Here is a 19825-nt window from a genome sequence, read left to right as displayed (position 1 = left end):
GTCGCTCCTGGAACTAACCTTAAACATCTCCTTTCACTTTCGCAGTAAGCAGCAGCAGGGCAGACCTCTCCTTCCTTCCGTGCCCCGCCCTCGCAGACGTTACGTCAGGCGAGGACAGGACATGGAAGGAAGGAGTTGCCTGCCCTGCTGCTGCGAAGGTGAAAGGAGGCGTTTAAGGTTAGTTCCGGGAGCGACGGAGGGCGGGCGGGCCAACCCCGATGTTTCCCCGAAAAATAAGACAGCCCCTGAAAATAAGACCTAGCACATTTTGGGGGGCAAAAATTAATATAAGACAGTGTCTTATTTTCGGGGAAACACGGTACTACAAAAATGCTCTAGGCTTAACATGGCAGTAATCAAAATGTCAACTGTTTCCTTAGCTGGTCATATTCCTAGGTCTTTTTTTTTTTTTTTGGTGTCCTGGTACACATAATTTCTTATTTTTTAGCCAAATATTTAGAGTAGGTGCACACATTGCTTCCTTCTGAGAATCTGCTCGACGGTTCCCTTTACACAGGTGCTGTAAAAAAAAAAATGGCCTTAGCGAACTCTTATGCAGGTCTTTTCCATGCGCTAAGACCTTTTACCACAGCTGCAAAACGGCCTATTTTCTATATTAATGGCCATGCGCTACTGTTCCGAGAAACAGCGAGGCAGACGATCTGCAAGATCCAGAACCACAGCAGAAGAAATCAGATCGAAACAACATAACCATCACCAGAAAACAGCAGGGCATAGAAGGCTATCAGTCCTCAGAAGCATTTATTCACCACATCGATAAAAACACATTAAAAGCCTGACACGGTCATGTTTCGCCCACCGAATGGGCTGCGTCAGGGCCAAAGTAATGACTGAACGGTGCTGGAGAAAGTGCCGTTTTGGATTGAGTAGGTGACACCCTTCATAGACTCCACTCAGTCGTTACTTTGCCCTTCACGCAGCCCACATGTTGGGCGAAACATGGCCGTGTCTGGATTTTTTATTTATGTGGTGAATAAATACTTGTGATGATGGACAACCTTCTATGCCCAGCTGTTTTCTGGTGAGGGATACTTTGTTTCGATCTGCTTTCTTCTGTTGTCATACGCAAATGTCATTAGCGTGTGGACATTTTTGGAAAATTATGATGCTACCCATGTTGTAGGTAGTGAGGACTCATGTAGCATCTGTGTAATAACCAGTTAGCAAATGCATTAACTGGTTAGTGCAGGAATGCCCATTCCCCACTCCTGACACAACCCCTCAAAACAAAACAAATATTTTTTAGTGCATGGTTAGAACGTGTGCATTTGGAAGTTACTGCAGGATACCTGAGTGCATTCTGCAGTGTCTCATGCAACTCGGTAAAAGGAACCCTTAGTTTTTTCATGTAGGTGTCATTTTGAAGGGAACATGAAGTTTTAACAAACATTACCTACAGAAGAGGACACACTTCCATCATAATGGTGGAAACTAACTATTACACAGGAGGAACTTTCCAAAAAACAAACAAACAAGCAAAATGACCAGCATATCCTCAGTCAGAACTCAACTTAAGAACTATTAGTTTAATCTACTGTCATTTAAGTACACCCGTACTAAATGTCTACCCAATATGTAACCTCAAGTTTCCAGCGATACACCCTGGATGTCCGCCCTCGCCATATGTGTAAACCAATCTACGAAACGTTAAAGGAATACTCACAGAAAGAGAACATTTAATAGAAATGTCTTCATGACATGTTTTATGGAAATCGTCATACTGGTTTAAAATAAAGGACAAAGCCTCTAGTTAGTGCTCTGTTCCTCTCTTCAGTTTTTTGCCTGTTTCTTCTGGATGCCTGACGGGCTCGTGCTCAGATATGCTAGAAGTATCGTCATCGTCCGTTTGCTCACCCATGTGGTATAGCATCAGTGCATGTGTCTTATGAGTTATGGTAATAGTGCACGGTCCCTGTGCCCACGGCTCGCCGTCTACCTGCATCGGCATCTTTGAGTCCTTCAAAATCAGCTGCAATGAACAACAAGAGATTGAGCCAACAGTGTTCAAAACCAGAGAATTACAGTCTACCTTAAAGAGCTCAATCAAGCAAAGATCACATTGAATTTCTTGCTACGGAATAATATTTCAGTCCTTCCAATGTGTTCATATGGAATAAATCCCTGCTTTCAAAGCCTGAAAGCATGCCAGCACCTGTCTCTTTCATCAAGCTGCTTCCCAGTGTAACTAGTTACACACCAAGGACAGACAGATGTGACAAAATCCTGGGTATACTTTGCATTCCATGTGCTTATATGGATTTCTAATTTAGCAAAATAGAACATTAAACAGTCCTATGGAACATACAACTTTACTGTTATACATCTGTAATTAACTAAATCTACCATTTGATATATTTTCTTCAGCTTAAATAAGGAAAGTGCTCTCTTCTCCCATAAAGGGCAATATTATGATGAATCAAACCACACACACATACATACATACAGAAGTGTGTGGTACAATCCTGCAAAAGACCTGGCCTACCAGAGAGCAGGGAGGAAAACATACAGGACTCTGAAGGGGCCATACCTGCAGAAGCGTGTAGATTCCCACTGAGCCCAGCATGACAAGACATTTTGCGTTCTCCAGAAAGGCCATTAGATCAAACCCCAGCATGTCCCAGTGATCCATAATTAGCTGGAACCCCAAGTTGCTCAAGAACCGCTCCCCCCAGGTCCAGATTGTAGGGACTAAAAGTTTGCTTGGATATTTTCCACCCAAGGAATGTGCATCACTGAGAGCACTGACACATGAACTTTCACACAGCTGCACAACCAGCGAATATCCAGCACCATTGCCTCGCTCCTGGTGCCTCCCTGTCTGTTCACATAAGCTACTATTGTTATATTGCCTGAAAAAATCTGGACCCCTTCCCTTCATATTCCCACACCTACTGGTCTGCTCTGTTTATGTGCTGTCTTCTTGGTCACTGCAGTGACCAGAACATCCACCTGGCAGAGGGAAAAAAGCAACAGGTAAAGATGCCCCATCAGCTTAGACCTGCGCAGAACTGAGCCTGGCGTTTCCCACTCCTTGAGGACCATCTCCAAGAGGGCCCAATAGAGGAGAAGGGTCTTCGTTGGCCTATAGTAACTAGTGAGAATGGGATGTCCCTCTCCCCCCCCCCCTTCCAGAGGGGCCACTTGCAACAGAAGAACCTCTGCCACTTCATCAATGAGGGCAGGAAATTCCAAAGCCACACACCACCAGAAAGTCCCACTTTTTCCCAGGGGACAGCACCCCCAGAGTCAGAGAGAACAGGCCCCGCATTCTCCTCATCCCAAGCCATGTCCCCACAGAGGGGAGAGGGGTGGAGCAGGGGCCCCAGAACCCAAGGAGAACCTTCCTGTGGCCAGGCCTCTCCACTGAAGCTCGCACCAGAAGGGGGCTGATAGGGAACTATTGAGATTGTTTGAGATAGCTGCAGTCGGCATGGGTCCAGACAGAAGGGCCCCAGAGACAGATCAAAACAGCAAACCCCTCCCACCTTGGCAGACCCACATGGATCCTGCTCACAGCCCTGTAGCCAGACTTAAACATGGTTGCTGCTCCTGTCAAAGACTGCATGGTCACAGCTGGCAAGCCCAATGCCAAGAACAGCTCTGGTAACAAAATAGTATCCCCATCTACTCACTGATGCCTCCAGGACTTGCCTAGGGCCATTCAGAAACATTCCCAAAGGTTCTGCCCTGCTATTGGGGCACACAGAACCAGCCACTCCTGACACCCAGTGGCTGTCTCAGCAGATGTGCACCCTTTCCTCACTCACCCCAGCCAAGGGAAGGGGAGCCTTCTATCAGACTGCCCAAGACCACAGCACCACCAAAGCCCTTCTCTGGAGCTCCAGGCAAATTATTTCACTATTAAAAAATTTTTTGTAACGTTATTCAGCTGCAGCTAACTGCATGCAGCTGCAGCCAGACAAGTCTTTTTTTTTTTTGTTTAAACTTTTGTTTAGAAGAGAGACTCTGGAGGAGGGAGCTGGGGGAGGAGGGAAATAGGATTAAGGAGAACCAGCCCATAGGCTAGGACTCTTGGCCTAAGACAGCTAAATCGCCCCAGCTCATCTAGGAGAATGACCATAGCCCTACTCAGTCAGAGCAGACATCCCCTAGGACTTAACCACCAGAACACCAGCCACTGTCTGGTCTGTGGCACAGTCAGACCACAGCAGAATAAAAAAAAGCAGCTGCACCAGTCCAACCTGCATCACCTGCTGGAGGTAGAGAAAATACTGACTAGCTCCAGGATGCACCTGCTATTATACCAGTGGTGTCCCTGGAAACTGTTTCTCTACCTCCTTCTGCTGGTCAGGGGATATAACCCATTGGTCTGGACTGGTCTAGCTGGATGATAAGGAACTAAGGAGTCATTTTACTAAAGTTTAGTGTGAGCTAATGGACATTAGTGTATACTAAATGCCACATAGGTATAAAATAGAATGTGCAGCGTTCAGTGCATGCTAAGCTTTATTAAAAGGGCCCCTAAGACTTTTAGGAAAACATCCTGCAGCTCTACTTCCATAAGTTTTCACTTGCATTTTACCTGGATTATCTTTCCTTCTGGGTTTTAACAAAATTAAAGCCTTAAGCCAAAAAAAAAATGCACCATTTCAAAAATTATGCCAACAAGCTGAAATGCAAGCATTTTTTTTCAATTTTCTGCCCCAATTTAACAAAAACTTATATCAAAATAAATCTGTGAACAAATGTCAGCCAGTACAACGTGGCATAACTTTAAATTTATAATGCCAAAAAACCTGCATGAAAAAGTTATACAGGGAAAATATCGAAATATTCACATTAGAATACTGATAGCTTTCAAAACTCTCTCCTGTTTCACCGGGTTGCTTATTAATCCAATCCTCCTCTTAAGGCCAAGCAGTCCAAAGATATATATACTTGCTGCAACTTTTCAAGACACCAGAGCGGCAGGAAGCAAGGAACAAAAAAAAAAAAAAAAGGGAAAAATTTCTTTGGGATTCATCCCAATCTTGGTTGCATTAAAAATAAATAAATAAAAAAGCAGCAACTGGAGGTAGCCTATATATACATAATATTTTTTTAATAGGGCAAAATCACATTTTATTTTATTTTTTAACATAGATTTTTCAAGAGCTCTTTTACAAAGAAAACTATTTACTGATAAAGTACACATCTATGAAACATAGTAAATGACGTCAGATAAAGACCGTGCTACGTACCCGCACTGTGTGTGCTTGTCCCAACCGAACAGGGTTTGCCAACTTCACTTGAATCTGAGCACAGTGGAAAGAGCCATACACGCCAGCAACTTCCAGCAGCCCATCATCATGACTTTGTTAGAGGAGGAAAGAATGGGAGACGTCTGTAACATTTGTATGTTTTAAACGTGGTTTGCATATTCTGCATGGAAATGTACTGAAATGCATGAGCCTACTAACCGGAAAATGGAATGCTATATGGCCCATTTTGCACTGAACACAGAGACTGCAGGTCGGGACCAGTGGTATTTTACACAAGGCACTACCAAAGCACCTGCATATGTGCTTGGCTTCAAAAAGAGACAGGCACAAAATCGGCAGGATTTTGCAACCTTCATGTGTAAGTGGCACTGCTTCCTTATGTATCTGCTCCATTTTGCAATATTATTTTTGAGGGGGAATTACATAACTGTGGTTTAAGAATTACTTGCTTAGGAGCCTTTTTACTAAGGTGTGGGAAGACCCTTTACTGCGCAGAAAAGGGCATCCTGCGGTAGTTTGGGCAGCAGCGTGCGCTACGACCACGGTAAAAAAATATTTATTTTTTGCCACGGGAGGTGTGTCTGAGGGTGAAGAGTGGACAGGCCTGTGCTAATCACGTAACGTGGGCACATAACCTTGCGATACCAGATTAGTGCAGGAGGTCTTATCAATACCTAAATAGGTGGAGGTAAGGGCTCCCAGCAGTAATGGCCATGCTCTAATGCGTAAATTAGCGTGTGGCCATTAAGAGAGAAAAAAAAAAAAAAAGAAGCTGGTCGCAGCCATTTTTCAGCCATGCTAGAAAGCAACTGAAGTGTGCGCTAAATGCAGCACCAGCCACCTTCTAGCCACTTAGTAAAAAGGACCCGTTAATCCCTTGTGTAAAGCCCTAGCTGAAACAAACACTTTTAAAATATATGTGCATGCCTCTGGGCTGGTGCAAAACCTGAAGAGGAAACTTCTCACTGAAGTATTACCTTTGTAAAGTGGGGGATACACATGTAGATTTTAGACCTGCCCAAGATGTACCCAAACCACACCCCCATACCTCCGTGAAACCTCTGCATAGTGTGCATCTCCACCTCTAAACAGCAGCTTTCTAAAATCCCCATTTACAGATGCAGGGGTTCTAAAATAAAAGGCCTGTGTGTACATAATCTACCCATCAGAAAAATGTTAAAGACACACCTCTTTAAGCAAGCCTACCCTAACGTCCCAACTTAACACTATATCCCACCCACTAAACTCCTGCTCCGAAGATGATTATACTCTAAACCATGTCTCCCAACTCCTTATACTTGTCCCGAGTCCTCTCGTCTCCTTCTTCCATACACCATACCCCTCCCAATTCTCTTTCTTTTGTCTATCTTGCCTTGTTTACCATTCCATGTTTATTCACATACTCTTAAACCTTATTTTTACTATGTCTACATGTTATTATTTATGTTACATTTGTACCCCGCGCTTTCCCACTCATGGCAGGCTCAATGCGGCAGGCAATGGAGGGTTAAGTGACTTGCCCAGAGTCACAAGGAGCTGCCTGTGCCGGGAATTGAACTCAGTTCCTCAGGACCAAAGTCCACCACCTTAACCACTAGGCCACTCCTCCATATAATACTCTGTAATTCTATTTACTATGTAAGCCGCATTGAACCTGCTGTTTGTGGGAAAGCGCGGGGCACAAGTGTAATAAAATAAATAAATAAATAATCATGCAAGGCACAGACTGTACAAGTCTGCCTGTCACTGGCTTTGCTTCCCAATTACTGGTGTTGCCATCTAAAATCACCACTAAGCTTGTTTGGTTGTGTTTATCCCATGCATTTTTGAATTCCATTACTGTGAGCTGGACAAAAGCAGAATTCTTATTCAGCTAATATTTAATGCTAACCCTCCTTCTCCCAACCCCCAACTCGTTTCCATACCTTGCTAAGGGATATGGCTCGTCTCCCATTCCTTCCCACAGTCTACAGCCACCTCCCCAGAATCCGATATTCAGTATGATGATTCCTTCCAAATGTGGTAGATGAATTCTCTCACCATCCAGCTCCAACTTGAGGAAAATGGATCACAGATTGTTAATACTTTAATCACGTAAAGGCGGCTTACAAATGAAATGTTATTAAACAAAAAAAGCAGAATGTTAAGTTTGATTCCTGGTTAGTTCACAGAATATTCATCCTCTTGAAATTCCCTGCTTCAGAAAGCATTCTACTATATATAAAAAAAAACAACTTACAACAGATGTTGTTCAGAGGGGTTGTTACCATCTTCTACAAAAGGGTCACAGAGAATCACTGCAGACAGAAGCTGATGTGCACTGGGCTTGCTCCCATTTCTTCGCTCTGCCATGCGTCCCAGAAACACAAGCGTGTGCACACACCATTGGACTGCATTCGTGCAGAAAGGCAGATTTGGACTCAATCCACAAGTGGACATGACAGCTGCTCCAACAGTGCCTGACACCAGTGATGTTCCTAGGTCAGCTGCCACCCGGGGCGATCACCGATGCGCACCCCCCTCACGGTGCATTCTTGGCTGCTGGGAGCAGCTGCGCGGCTCTCGGCTCCGCTGGCTCCCTCTGCCCTGGAACAGGAAGTAACCTGTTCCGGGGCAGAGGGAGCAGGGAAACAGCGGAGCCGAGAGCCGCGCAGCTGCGTGCACCCGGAGCGGACCGCCCCCACCCTTGCTACGCCGCTGTCTGACACAGCTAGAGTTCAAAGGCAGCAGATCAACAGGCAAGATGATTGCCACTAATCATCCTACTCCACTGACATTTTAACAGTTATCAGCTAATATATGTAGTACTAACCTATCCTTTAAAGGTTACAACTTAAGTTCCTATATCATTCACTCATCCTGTACTCTACAACCAAAGGGCTGCAAGAAGGTGGCTAGACTTAGCTATTAAACGTTCTTTTCCACAGCAACAAACTGCCTGTCCCTAATCATCCATTTACTTTTACTGGGTGTAAATACTGGCGCCTAAGTTAGGCGTGGAGCAGATGTATCCTATAACCCTGCGTGTAGATTTTCAGAATGCCCATGGTCCACCCATTCTACACCCACACCCCCTTTTTTGGCAGCACGTACTAGAATTTGTGCGCACCACTTTACAGAATATGCCTAGCAAGTTTTGCATGCAAGTTCTGATTAATGCCAAGCAGTGTCAATAACTGTTTGTTAAGTATCGATTATTGGCGCTGATTGACTTAAATTGCACACACACAACCAGAATATGACTGGATTTGCCAGTGCCATTTCAGTTGTGCTATATAGAATCCGGGGCTGTATGATCATGTTATGAGGGGATATTTTTATTTCATATTTAAAATTGAGATCAAAGTGCTAGTTAATATGAAAAGATCCTTCCACTTTTTCTCATTATTTTGGCCACCCACACTTGGTTTACTGATTAGTTTAAATCTGTTTTTCAGTCAAATATTATCCAGAATGGCAAAATATTCATACAACTGACCAAAGCATTTTATCCCCAAACCTCCCCTTCCTGCCTCCCCAGCAGCTTTATATTCCACTGTCAACATATGTGCTAAATAACAAAAGTGCTGATTGCGCAAGATGGAGCAACAGCCTAATGGTTAAAGCAGTGGACTGAAAACCAGGAGAGCCTGGTTCAAATCCCACCATAGGGCAAGTATCTTAATGCTTTATTGTCCTGGGTGAAAACTTAGGGGTCCTTTTACTAAGCTGCGGGAAAAAGGGCCCTGCGCATCAGCCCCCCCTCAAAGGTCTTGCGGTAAGGGCCCCCACTGTAACCCGGCAGCGTATGGCAATGCCCGATTAGCGCCACGCTATAACATTTTTTTTTCTGGTGCACCGGAAATGGTGTACATTCGAGGCAGAACTACCGGTGGTGGCCGTGTTAGCGTAAGGTAAGCCCGTGTTGGGCTTACCGCCACTTTATGAAGGGGCCCCTTAGACTGCAAGCCCTCGAGGGACAGAAAAATACCTACTGTACTTTTAAGAGCTCACCCCCAGACTCAACTCTATTTGTCCCACCATCACTTCCTCCATTCCAAACAGAGAGATGCAAGACACAGCAGCCCGGCTGATATATTCATCCTCTAAATATGGAATCGGTTACCCCTCTATTGATGAAATTACACTGGCTTCCTGCAGAGGCCAGAGCTCAATTTAAGCTCTGTACTTTTATTTATAAGATTTCCAATGGTTTAGCGTCCCTTTATCTTTGTGACTGGGCTAAACTTCATATTAATCTTTCACATAATATCCACAATTTGGTGCTTTTATGATTTTTATGAAGGCAACTTAAATTAAGGACCATGTTTAATTCCTCTCTTTATCATCAGTCCGCTTTGATATGGAATTCTTTACCTTTGGGAACCCAATTAATCCCAGCTGACATTTCAAAAGAATTTTAAAACTTGGCTATTTGGTAAGAATTTCTTGTCCAATTACTGTAGTTTGGAAAAATGTAAAATTCTTGGGTTGTGTTGTCCAGTTTCTTTTTAACGTAATCAACATAGAACTGTATAAATTTCTGCAGACTAGAAGCTAACAGAACCATACGATCTTCACACTGTAAGAGTAGATGAGGCTTCCTCAATCTACTGGACCAGGATACACGTTAGCTACCAAATTCATCCTCCCTATGAGTTACACCGCCCAGCGACAAATTGTCTATGATATCCAGATACACTTGTTTGGGTTGGAACCACTGGTCTACTCTTTTTTTGTTTTCTTTTTAAACATTCTTCTTATGACTATTTGATTGCTAATTACAGGATGAATCTTTGAACCTGTGTGAGACTTGTTGACTGTTTTCAAATCGTGGTACCACAATGTTTTTTTTACTACTTTTTGAAGTGAATCATACATAAAAGTTTGCTTCTTCAACAATTTGGACCAAAAATCTCCACTATACAAAATGCACTAATACTTTTTCTTGAGTCATCGCTGCACCTTTTTAATTCTGCCTAATATTACTGCAATAGTGAATAGGAGCAAAATCCCTAAAGAACTGCACATAAACCCTTTACCCAGAGAATGTAATAAACTAAGGGCCCCCCTTTACAAAGCTGCGGCAAAAGGGGGCCTGCACTGGACTAAGTGCGTGTTTTGCATGTGCGCCAAGGCCCCCCCCCCTTTTACCGCAGCTGGTAAAAGGGAAGTCTCGCCTTCCTGCAGGAAACGGCCGTGTGGCAAGTAAAGCACTTGTCGTGTGGCCATTTTAGAGGGGGGGTGCCCTTACTGCCACCCATTGAGGTGGCATAAGGGCTCCCGCGTTAATCCGGTGGTAACCGGGCAACGCACAGCACTGCTCAATTACCACCAGACATACTCCGGTGCTACAATAACAAACTTTTGTTGCGCCAGAAATGACGGCACTCTAGGGGTGGGAAGTACCACCGCTTAATAAAAAAAGCCATAAATCTTTAGTTACTGCTTTGTTCAAAATAAAACCTAACCGCAGCGAATGAAGCACATCAAGGCACAGAGCTATTCCATCAAAGCAGAAACAGAAAAGCCTCAAGAAAGAAGCTAGTGCCTTACCTCCACTTTTTTATCGAGGTCCTTACACTCTTGAACAAGGCAATCTTTGGTGCCGTAGAACAGATAAACAGCCTAAGCAAAATTTAAAAAAAAAAAAAGAAAAAGAAAAGCAAAAAGGTGTAAAAAAAATGACAATACAGCTCGATATTAGTTCATGTGTTGATGCTGCATTTCAAATTACAGAGCAATTTTGTTATTTGCTAGAAAATTATTTCACAAGATTCCTGTCTGCCTCTGCTTGGATGTTCTCACTGCTTAGCTGATAAGAGTTATTTTAAAGGACTAGAAATCCCTCATATAACTACAAGAGAGATCTTAGAAAGGATAACAACTGTTCTGCTGTAGCTCCAGCAGCGAGACAGCTTTAAAATTTATTCATATCAACACCAACAAACCTTATTAAAGAGTCTGCTACTAAAGAGAGAGGGAGTCTTCTCACGATGTACATGGAAATTCAAAGCCATGAGAGCATCGGGCCCAACAGAAAAATAGTTGTTCATCGATAACACCTGCAGGAATGACAAATTACCATTTCAGTCATTCCTATGCTGCGTCTTTAAGGAACCTAACATGTAAAGTGACAGGTCATGGAAAGTTGCTACTCAAGACCCGGACATCCTACCTTTTTATTCCTCAAACTGTATCCCTTATTTGTGATCTGGACCTTCCACCTGAAAGACAAAAACAAACCAAACATCACCAAGAGATAAAAAGACCTTCCTGCCTATGATGTACAAAACATTCTCCTTAGATAACTGATGGCCCAGATGTTATTTCAGTTGTTTGATCAGAACTTCGAAACCCACCAATAATCTAACCAGGAGTAGACTAAGAAGCCTCATTTTTTAAAAACAGGCTGAAGAGTTCTGCTTAGTTTTTAGTCAGTTTCCTTCTTTTGTGCTGGATTCTACTGGACTCTTCCCTTGGAGCTGCCATTACTTGATGGAACAATATAGAAACTATTTACAACGCCTTTTACAAACATTCAATATCCTGCTGCTACTAGCCAATCCCAGCCACAGGATGCAGTGCAGTGATCACGATCCCTTTAGCTATGCTTTGTTTTATTTGATAAGATTACAAAATATAATTTCAATACGTGAGAGATAGGGACTCCTAGCTCTGAAATTCTGTTTTTTGCTTTGAGGTAGGAACAATTCACATTAAGTTCTTTTTAATACTGCTTCCTACTACTATTTAGCATTTCTATAGCGCTACAAGGCGTATGCAGCGCTGCACAAACATAGAACAGTATCATCAGTTTGGTGTTTTCTTGAAGATCATTCTGCAGGTACTGTATTATGTTAACTCTTTTCTTGGGTTTTCATGAGAATAAGAACCTCTAACATTAAACTATTCTACTTACCTGTCTAATTTAATTCCCTCTGCCTCCATTACATTTCTCAGGATCTGTTCCACCGGAAATTCACCAGCATATCCTGCACCCCAGCCTAATGCATTTCCTAAGTCATTGCCAGTTCCCAGAGGCAAGACTGCAACTTGGGGAATGTATCGTTCTTGTCCCTGTGAGATTATAGAAAGATTCAGGGTTGCTTGCACCCTACTGACACTATTTCATATTGGTAAAAGTAGTTCACTAAATACTTTCTACTAACATGATGATAATGTGTTTTGAAAAATGGGACCATCTTTATAAAGGAATGACAAAGGCTTATACAAATAGCTTGACAACCACTAGAGCTACATCATGACTGGCAAAGTATCTGAAAAGAGAGGTACCTTTATCTTCATTTCATCAATGGCATCCAAGACCCAACCCACTGTTCCATCTCCGCCACAAACAAGGACTCGGGCTGATTTATCAGGAAGCAAAGTGCAAAGCTGCAGAGCTTTGATGGGGGGAAATTTGCTCAAATCAAAAACCTATAAACAAAAGGAAGACAACCGAGAGTGGTTTAGTTCAGCATACCTTATTTATGAAAATTAAAATTGATTCAAGAAATTTTCCAACTAGCTTTAAACATCATTAACATATACCAACTGCACTGCATCAGTTAGTATGAGTTATAAACAATCTAACAGAGCCAACGGCCCTGCCTTGAAAGGCTACTGGAAGTGTAAATGATTCAAATAAACTTTTTAAACGATTATTACTGAACATATGAAACACAATTGACCACACTCGGATCTGAACAAAGACACCCGCTAATTATTTTTAGGTTGTTTTTTTTATTTATTTAACTTTGATTATGTTATTTTCCTATTTCATTTGGATGCCATTTGCTAGTGTTGGTTAACTGGAAAAAAAAAAAAAGATGCAAGATTCAACAGTCTTTCCCCCTCCCATAGGGAACTTTGGGGTTTCAGTTATAACCTAAACTGTGAAATTTTAATCTCCTCCACTAGATTTGATGACATCACCCAGCAGCTACTGACATGGTCAGATGACGTAAAGGGAGTGGCTTACTACTGCTGCTGTATCCCTTTGCCCTGGCAGGTGCTTGTGCCTTTGCTTCTACCGATATGTGCTGCTTCGCTTCAGCGTAAAGGGAGGGTTTAAAATTCAAGACAGGCTCTTGCTGTTTCTTGTGAGAAACAGAAATGTCTCTTCTTTCATTCCAAATTCTTCAGAGGGTGCCAAAGCAGCAATGCAGATATGGTAGCAAAAGCACACGTTTCTATTGCGCTGTGTGGACCAGTAGAAAGGGGCTGGTTCTGAAAACAGATGCTGTAACTGGGACTCAGAGAAAGGGGGGGGGGGTTCTTGCTCTGGCTGGGAGAAGGAGAGGGCTGATGCTGTTGCTGGGAAAAGGGGTTAGCACTGGCAAATTTGTGTTTTGGGTCACTGAATGGAATCCACCTTAAGGCGGCACATTTTTTTGCCCCACAATGCAAATACATCAATAAACCCCTATTTTTCTGACCCTAGGAAAGCATCAAACTCCTAAAATTCCAAACCATGAAAGCCTAGGATCAGAAGTCCTAATTATAACCTTGGATTTGGATAATAGGGCATCAAAATCATTCTAAGACAGGATCACAAGAAATGCCACCATATGTTAAGCAGATACACAAGTACCTGAACTGGGTTAAGCAAGATATTAAATTCCCCTAGTAATATATCAGCCATATTGCTTCCGCTTCGAGTGTTAGCCACAACTATCAGAGGCATCCAGTGTCTCCCAAAGGAGGAAGCTAACTGTTGAAAGAAAAACACACACTTTAGGACAAGAAAGGAACAACAACTTTTTAAAATGAATGACAGGTTAGAAAAGGTTTAAATCAAAGCAGAGGAATATAAATTGATTTATTACATGCGATTCTATGTATGCTGTACTCTCTCAATACCACACACCTCTCTGTCAGTGCTCATTTCTGCCTTTTCTAGTCCCTACGGGCATAGGGTGCCAAGTCAAAAAGTGGTCAGAAAATCATTAAATATTTTCTATTGTTGGGACACCTTGGTTGTGGCACCCTACTGTGCCAATAAAGTTTTCATTACTCTTGTGAAGTTTGATTAAAATATTCCCTTAATTATCCTCTAAACTTTTTCTTTATATATGTTCTACGAAACACAATTTAACACAGAATGCCTGGGATTCTAACTACATGTAGTTAATCATCTTATCTCCCTTCAATTTTCTTTAACACTATACAAAGTCAAAGAACTCTCTTCCCAAATACCCTCCCCCCCCAAAAAAACCCCAAAGCAATAAAACTCTCTTCCCAAATACCCCCCCCCCAAAAAAAAAAAACCCAAAGCAATAATTACCTTCCCATAATCAACCGTTCTGCTTTTCCGCATCTCACTAATGGCAGACAAGTAACTTGGTGGAATAATTAAGTTTTTGAATTCTCCAAAATCACACTTGGTTACATAGGTCTGCATACAATCGTCATGCACTGTATGTTGGCACCAAATGCACCTGTAAAAATAAAAAAAATTTTAAATTAACATGTCTACCTTATTTTCTCTCTCCTGTTTACATTACACACTATAGAAGTGTTTTTTGGTAAGAGCAAAAGGTTTAATTTTTGCAGATTTTCATCTACCTTTACTACAGCATCCTATTAGCACACATTCATGTCTTTAATGTATGTTATTTTACCGCAGGCCCTATTTTATGCAGCGAGACCTGTTTACTAAAAACATGCTAATGCCGCAGCACACAGAGGCATATTTTCAAAGCACTTAGCCTTCCAAAGTTCCACAGAAACCTATGGAACTTTGGAAGGCTAAGTGCTTTGAAAATACACCTCATAAAACTTTAGCAGTAACTTATCTGGAACACTATTTAAATTCAGAAGTGTTTTGAATCTCTCCCCATTTATAGATAAATTCTGAAGATAATAAAGGTTAAAGAATGCAAAAACACAGCTTCATAATTTCTCTTACAGCCCCATTTTAGAAAGGTCATAGAGACCAGGATGTCTCAAGTCTCACTAGTATTTTAGTCTGGTGATGTAGAATCTGTTCTAAAGTACAGCAGAAATGGATGTTTTGAACCCAAGTTCGTGCAACATAAAGATCCAGTTTAGAAAGAAAAACAAATTTCAACAGGTTGAAAACCAGCACATAAATATGCTTGTTTAGCTTTTTTTTTTTGGGGGGGGGGGGGGGCAACTTCCCCTAATCCCTCCAGTGGAGTGCTGCTCGTAACTTAAACATGGTTGGCAGCAGGTATAAATCCCAATGTCAATGTGTCAAGACATCCACATTTATTCTCTTTCTAAATTTCTAGGCAAACCGCAGTCCTGGCCAGAACACTTCCATACCACTCCCCTTGCCATTTCCACACACACTTGGGTTTTTGTCCTGCATGTAAAATAAGAACTTTGACATTCATGCAAGATAAATGTTTGCATACTGGCTTATGCACAGCTGAAATGCAATATCCCTTCTAAAATGAAATGCATTAACCACTCATCATTTTAATGGATGATTACAGGTGCAGTGAGCTACATAACCATGCTGGGCATTCAACAAATGGAATTTTCAGACACAGCAAAACATGTTAAGTAGAAAGAGCCACTTAAGTGTCAAGAATGCCTACTCAGATTTTGCACAATCCCAGGTGAGGACTAGAAACATGCTTTCCTAGACGAAACAGAAGTGGAATCAACACTTGTGTAGACCATTTACACTAACTGTTTGTGAAGTCAAATCTGAAGATGTGTGCAATCTCATCTTGCTTTATATTCCTGACAGATCTGTTAGGACACTGTGCTTCCAGTAACACTAGAACTTTGTTACATTAGCGGCACAGTATCTTGGTTTGCTGTTGCACTCAAAATGTGGGTTGCATTAGTTACTAAAAACGTAGGGGAGGGATCCCAATATGCTATACCAGTGTCATTCAGGTGTGCTGGAGTAAATTGTTTAAAGCAGAAGTATAAGCCATTCTCCCTTCACCTCGCATTTGTTGCCTGGCCACTTTATTTCAAACTATGTTAAAGCCCACCTCCCTTACTCGAAGGTCACAGAAGACAAATTATCTTCCAGATCTTCACAGCGGTCTGGCATGCACTGAAGATAACATTAACAGAGGGGGAAAGGCCAGCTCCGTGCTACAGCGACGGGACCCATACGTACTGAATGCGACTCTTCCTTTAGCTGTTATTTGCAAAGGTGTGGGCGAAACGTCTTCCGCCAGGGTCGCTTTACTCATACTACCCCTCTCCTCAAGTCGCTTCACTGGCTCCCTATCCGTTTTCGCATCCTGTTCAAACTTCTTCTACTAACCTATAAATGTACTCACTCTGCTGCTCCCCAGTATCTCTCCACACTCGTCCTTCCCTACACCCCTTCCCGTGCACTCCGCTCCATGGATAAATTCTTCTTATCTGTTCCCTTCTCCACTACTGCCAACTCCAGACTTCGCGCCTTCTGTCTCGCTGCACCCTACGTCTTGCCCCATCCTTGGCCACCTTTAAATCTAGACTGAAAGCCCACCTCTTTAACATTGCTTTTGACTCGTAACCACTCACCTCCACCTACCCTCTTCTCCTCCTTCCTGTACACATTAATTGATTTGATTACTTTATTTTTTGTCTGTTAGATTGTAAGCTCTTTGAGCAGGGACTGTCTTTCTTCTATGTTTGTGCAGCGCTGCGTACGCCTTGTAGTGCTATAGAAATGCTAAATAGTCGTAGTACATCAGCACGCAGTTATGGAATGCACTACCCACAGACCTTAAAACAATTGACGAAATAACCAACTTTCGCAAATCTCTGAAGACATATTTCTTCAACAAGGCTTACAAAGAGAACCTACAGCCCTACTAGCCCACCTCACCAACCCCCCCAGCCTGAAAGACCACCTCCCTATACTTAACCGCTTAACACTCCCCTTCTTTCTTCTCTTAATCTTTGTATCTGTTATCCTGTATGACTACTAAACATTTCTAGAGTGCTACTAGGGTTACGCAGCGCTGTACAATTTAACAAAGAGAGACAGTCCCTGCTCAAAGAGCTTACAATCTAATAGACAAGTGAACGGTCGGTCCGATAGGGGCAGTCTGGATTCACTGAACGGTAAGGGTTAGGTGCCGAACGCAGCATTGAAGAGGTGGGCTTTAAGCAAAGACTTGAAGATGGGCAGGGAGGGGGCTTGGCGTAAGGGCTCAGGAAGGTTGTTCCAAGCATAGGGTGAGGCGAGGCAGAATGAGCGAAGCCTGGAGTTGGGTACTGAGAGGAGGGATTTATCCTGTGAACGGAGGTTACGGGCAGGAACGTAAGGGGAGATGAGGGTAGAAAGATAGTGAGGGGCAGCAGACTGAGAGAGTGCATTTGTAGGTAAGAAGGAGAAGCTTGAATTGAATGCGGTATCTGATCGGAAGCCAGTGACGTGACCTGAGGAGAGGGGTGATATGAGTATATCGGTTCTGGCGGAATATGAGACGTGCAGCATAACAAAAGTATGCAAGCCACATTGAGCCTGCAAATAGGAGGGAAAATGTGGGATACAAACGCAATAAATAAAATCAATCTTAGGTGGGTTACCTACCTGTAATCGCAGAGCTTGGGCTGGGTGCCGGTCTGCTGCTTGCAGACGGCGCAGTAGCTGCAGAGGGGCAGGTTGCCCCGGATCCAGTGGTGGCTCATGACGGCGCCGGCGCGGGCCCGCTCGCTCCTCAGCAGGATCTCCTTGCAGGGGAAGCGGCGCTCCGCCCGGCGGAGGCAGCCCTCGTCGGCGCACACGCCGCAGCAGTCGCAGTAGGCGCCCTGCAGGATGTGCTGCTCGCACACGCTGCAGTAGCTGGGCCGGCTGAACAGGTCCGTGCAGTGCCAGTGGTGCTTGCTCTTGCGGAAGAAGTTCTTCCTGAGCAGCTGCCGGCGCGAGCGCTGGAAGCTGCACCAGAGCGTGAAGGCCACGGGCACGAGGACGGCCAGCAGCGTCCACACAGCCAAACGCCGCCATCCTTCCTCGTCTTCTTCCGCTCCCTCCATTCCCTGACGAGGCCTTTTTTTTTAGCCCGCTTCGCCTAGCATCCTCGCTCCCGAAGCGCGAAGGCCGACGCCGTGGACGCACCTCACTCCCGGGCCCGGCCTGCTTGTTTCATGCGGCCCGAGACGCGACCGAGCTGGGGGAACCGCGAGGGACTGGCGGAGGCGCCTTCCCCGGTCCTCCTCGGACAGCACATTACAAGGGGGCGAGGAAACGAGGACCGGGCGCTCAGAGACCCAACACAAGCCCAACCTCCGAGGCAGCGCTGCGCTCCTCCCTCCTCCCGCCCTCTCTGGCGCCGGACAGGAAGCGGAAGTGTGCTGGTGGTAATCCGGTCTCCGTTGCCTGGAGACCAGGAAGTTTAATGACAGAAGACGGCGTGATCTTATCTAGGCCATTATTTGGGCTGAAGGCGGTGGGAGGAGCTTGCCGCCATATTGGTCAGAACAAAACAAAGCGATAGCAAACTGAGGTTTACGTTGTTTTATTAAACCTCCTGGGTTTTGCGTTCTCTCTCTGTTAGGAGGGGACGGGGGATGTAAGGGGAGTTGGGGAAGTTTTCGAGGTGGGGGGAATGGAAGGTTATATTACTACTACACTTCTATAGTGCTACCAGTCGTACGCAGCGCTTTACAATTGATCATGAAGAAGACAGGCCCTGCTCAAAAGAGCTTACAATCTAAATCAGGACAAACAGACAGGACCAAAAAGGAGAAGGGAAGGACAGACAGAAGGACACATAAGGATAAGATAAAAGTGACAAGTCAGGAGTCGAAAGCAGCATCAAACAGGTAGGCCTTTTAGCCCGGATTTGAAGGCAGCCAGGGATGGAGCTAGACGTAATGGCTCAGGAAGCTTATTCCAGGCATAAGGTGCGGCGAGATAGAAGGAGCGGAGTCTGGAGTTAGCGATGGAGTTCCAAATTCTTGGAGAGAAGAAGAAGTAGTCAGATGAACACCACCTTCATAGCTGACACAAATGTTGCTTTACACGAAAACACAGCAGGTGATTTTCTAACACCTGAATCACCTGAGATCAGAATTCAGAAGTGCAAGCTGGAACATGTGGAAAATTGTGGTGGTATTTTACATCAGTGGTGTGGCCACAGGTGGGCCGGGACCCACCCACTTAGGGCTCAGGCCCACCCAACAGTAGCAGACGTTTAGTGGTAGCTGGTGGGATCCCAAGCTCGGCCAGCTGAAGACTTCCTTCTGATGGTAACGAAAATGCTGCTCTCCATGATACCGGCTCCTGCGTATGTTCAGTTTTCAGCGCATGCCTGCTGCAGACTGCCAAGGTGGAAAGAAGCGTTTTCCCACCAGCTGAGACATTTTTGGGGTGGTAGTTGGGGGGGGGGGGGTGAGAACAATTGGTGCCCACCCAGTTCTTCCTTAGGCCCACCCAAAATCTGATGTCTTGCTACGCCCCTGTTTTACATAAGGCTCTGCTGAATAAGTTCCAGGTATTCAGAACTGGTACCCAGATATTGCCCAGCACTGAATATCTGGATCTAAATTAGCCAGAGGTGATCAGCACACTGCCTTCTATTTTGGATGGATCCAGTAGGCCCTTCTGACCCCCCCCCCCCCCCCCCATAGCTCAGCATCTTCTCTGCCCTTCCAAAACCCCTTCCCCCAGT

The 19825-nt window shown here is 44.1% G+C and overlaps 1 protein-coding gene across 1 annotated transcript; it reads right to left on the bottom strand.

The window, feature by feature from the left end:
- Nucleotides 1-395: 395 nt before the first annotated feature.
- DGKE (diacylglycerol kinase epsilon) lies at nucleotides 396-18495 on the bottom strand. Its single transcript, XM_030208374.1, has 11 exons — nucleotides 17746-18495; nucleotides 14512-14665; nucleotides 13819-13938; nucleotides 12519-12662; nucleotides 12145-12302; nucleotides 11401-11449; nucleotides 11174-11287; nucleotides 10779-10850; nucleotides 7169-7296; nucleotides 5223-5334; nucleotides 396-1990 (listed from the first exon to the last, which is right to left on the bottom strand). Exons 1-11 carry the CDS (start codon nucleotides 18186-18188, stop codon nucleotides 1772-1774), a joined length of 1713 nt encoding a protein of 570 aa, XP_030064234.1. The 5' UTR covers nucleotides 18189-18495; the 3' UTR covers nucleotides 396-1771.
- Nucleotides 18496-19825: the final 1330 nt, after the last annotated feature.

The sequence above is a fragment of the Microcaecilia unicolor genome, chromosome 6 (assembly GCF_901765095.1).
Source record: "Microcaecilia unicolor chromosome 6, aMicUni1.1, whole genome shotgun sequence".
Classification (NCBI taxonomy): Eukaryota; Metazoa; Chordata; class Amphibia; order Gymnophiona; family Siphonopidae; genus Microcaecilia; species Microcaecilia unicolor.
Note: the sequence above shows the minus strand (reverse complement) of the source record. Positions and strands in the feature narration are given on the sequence as shown.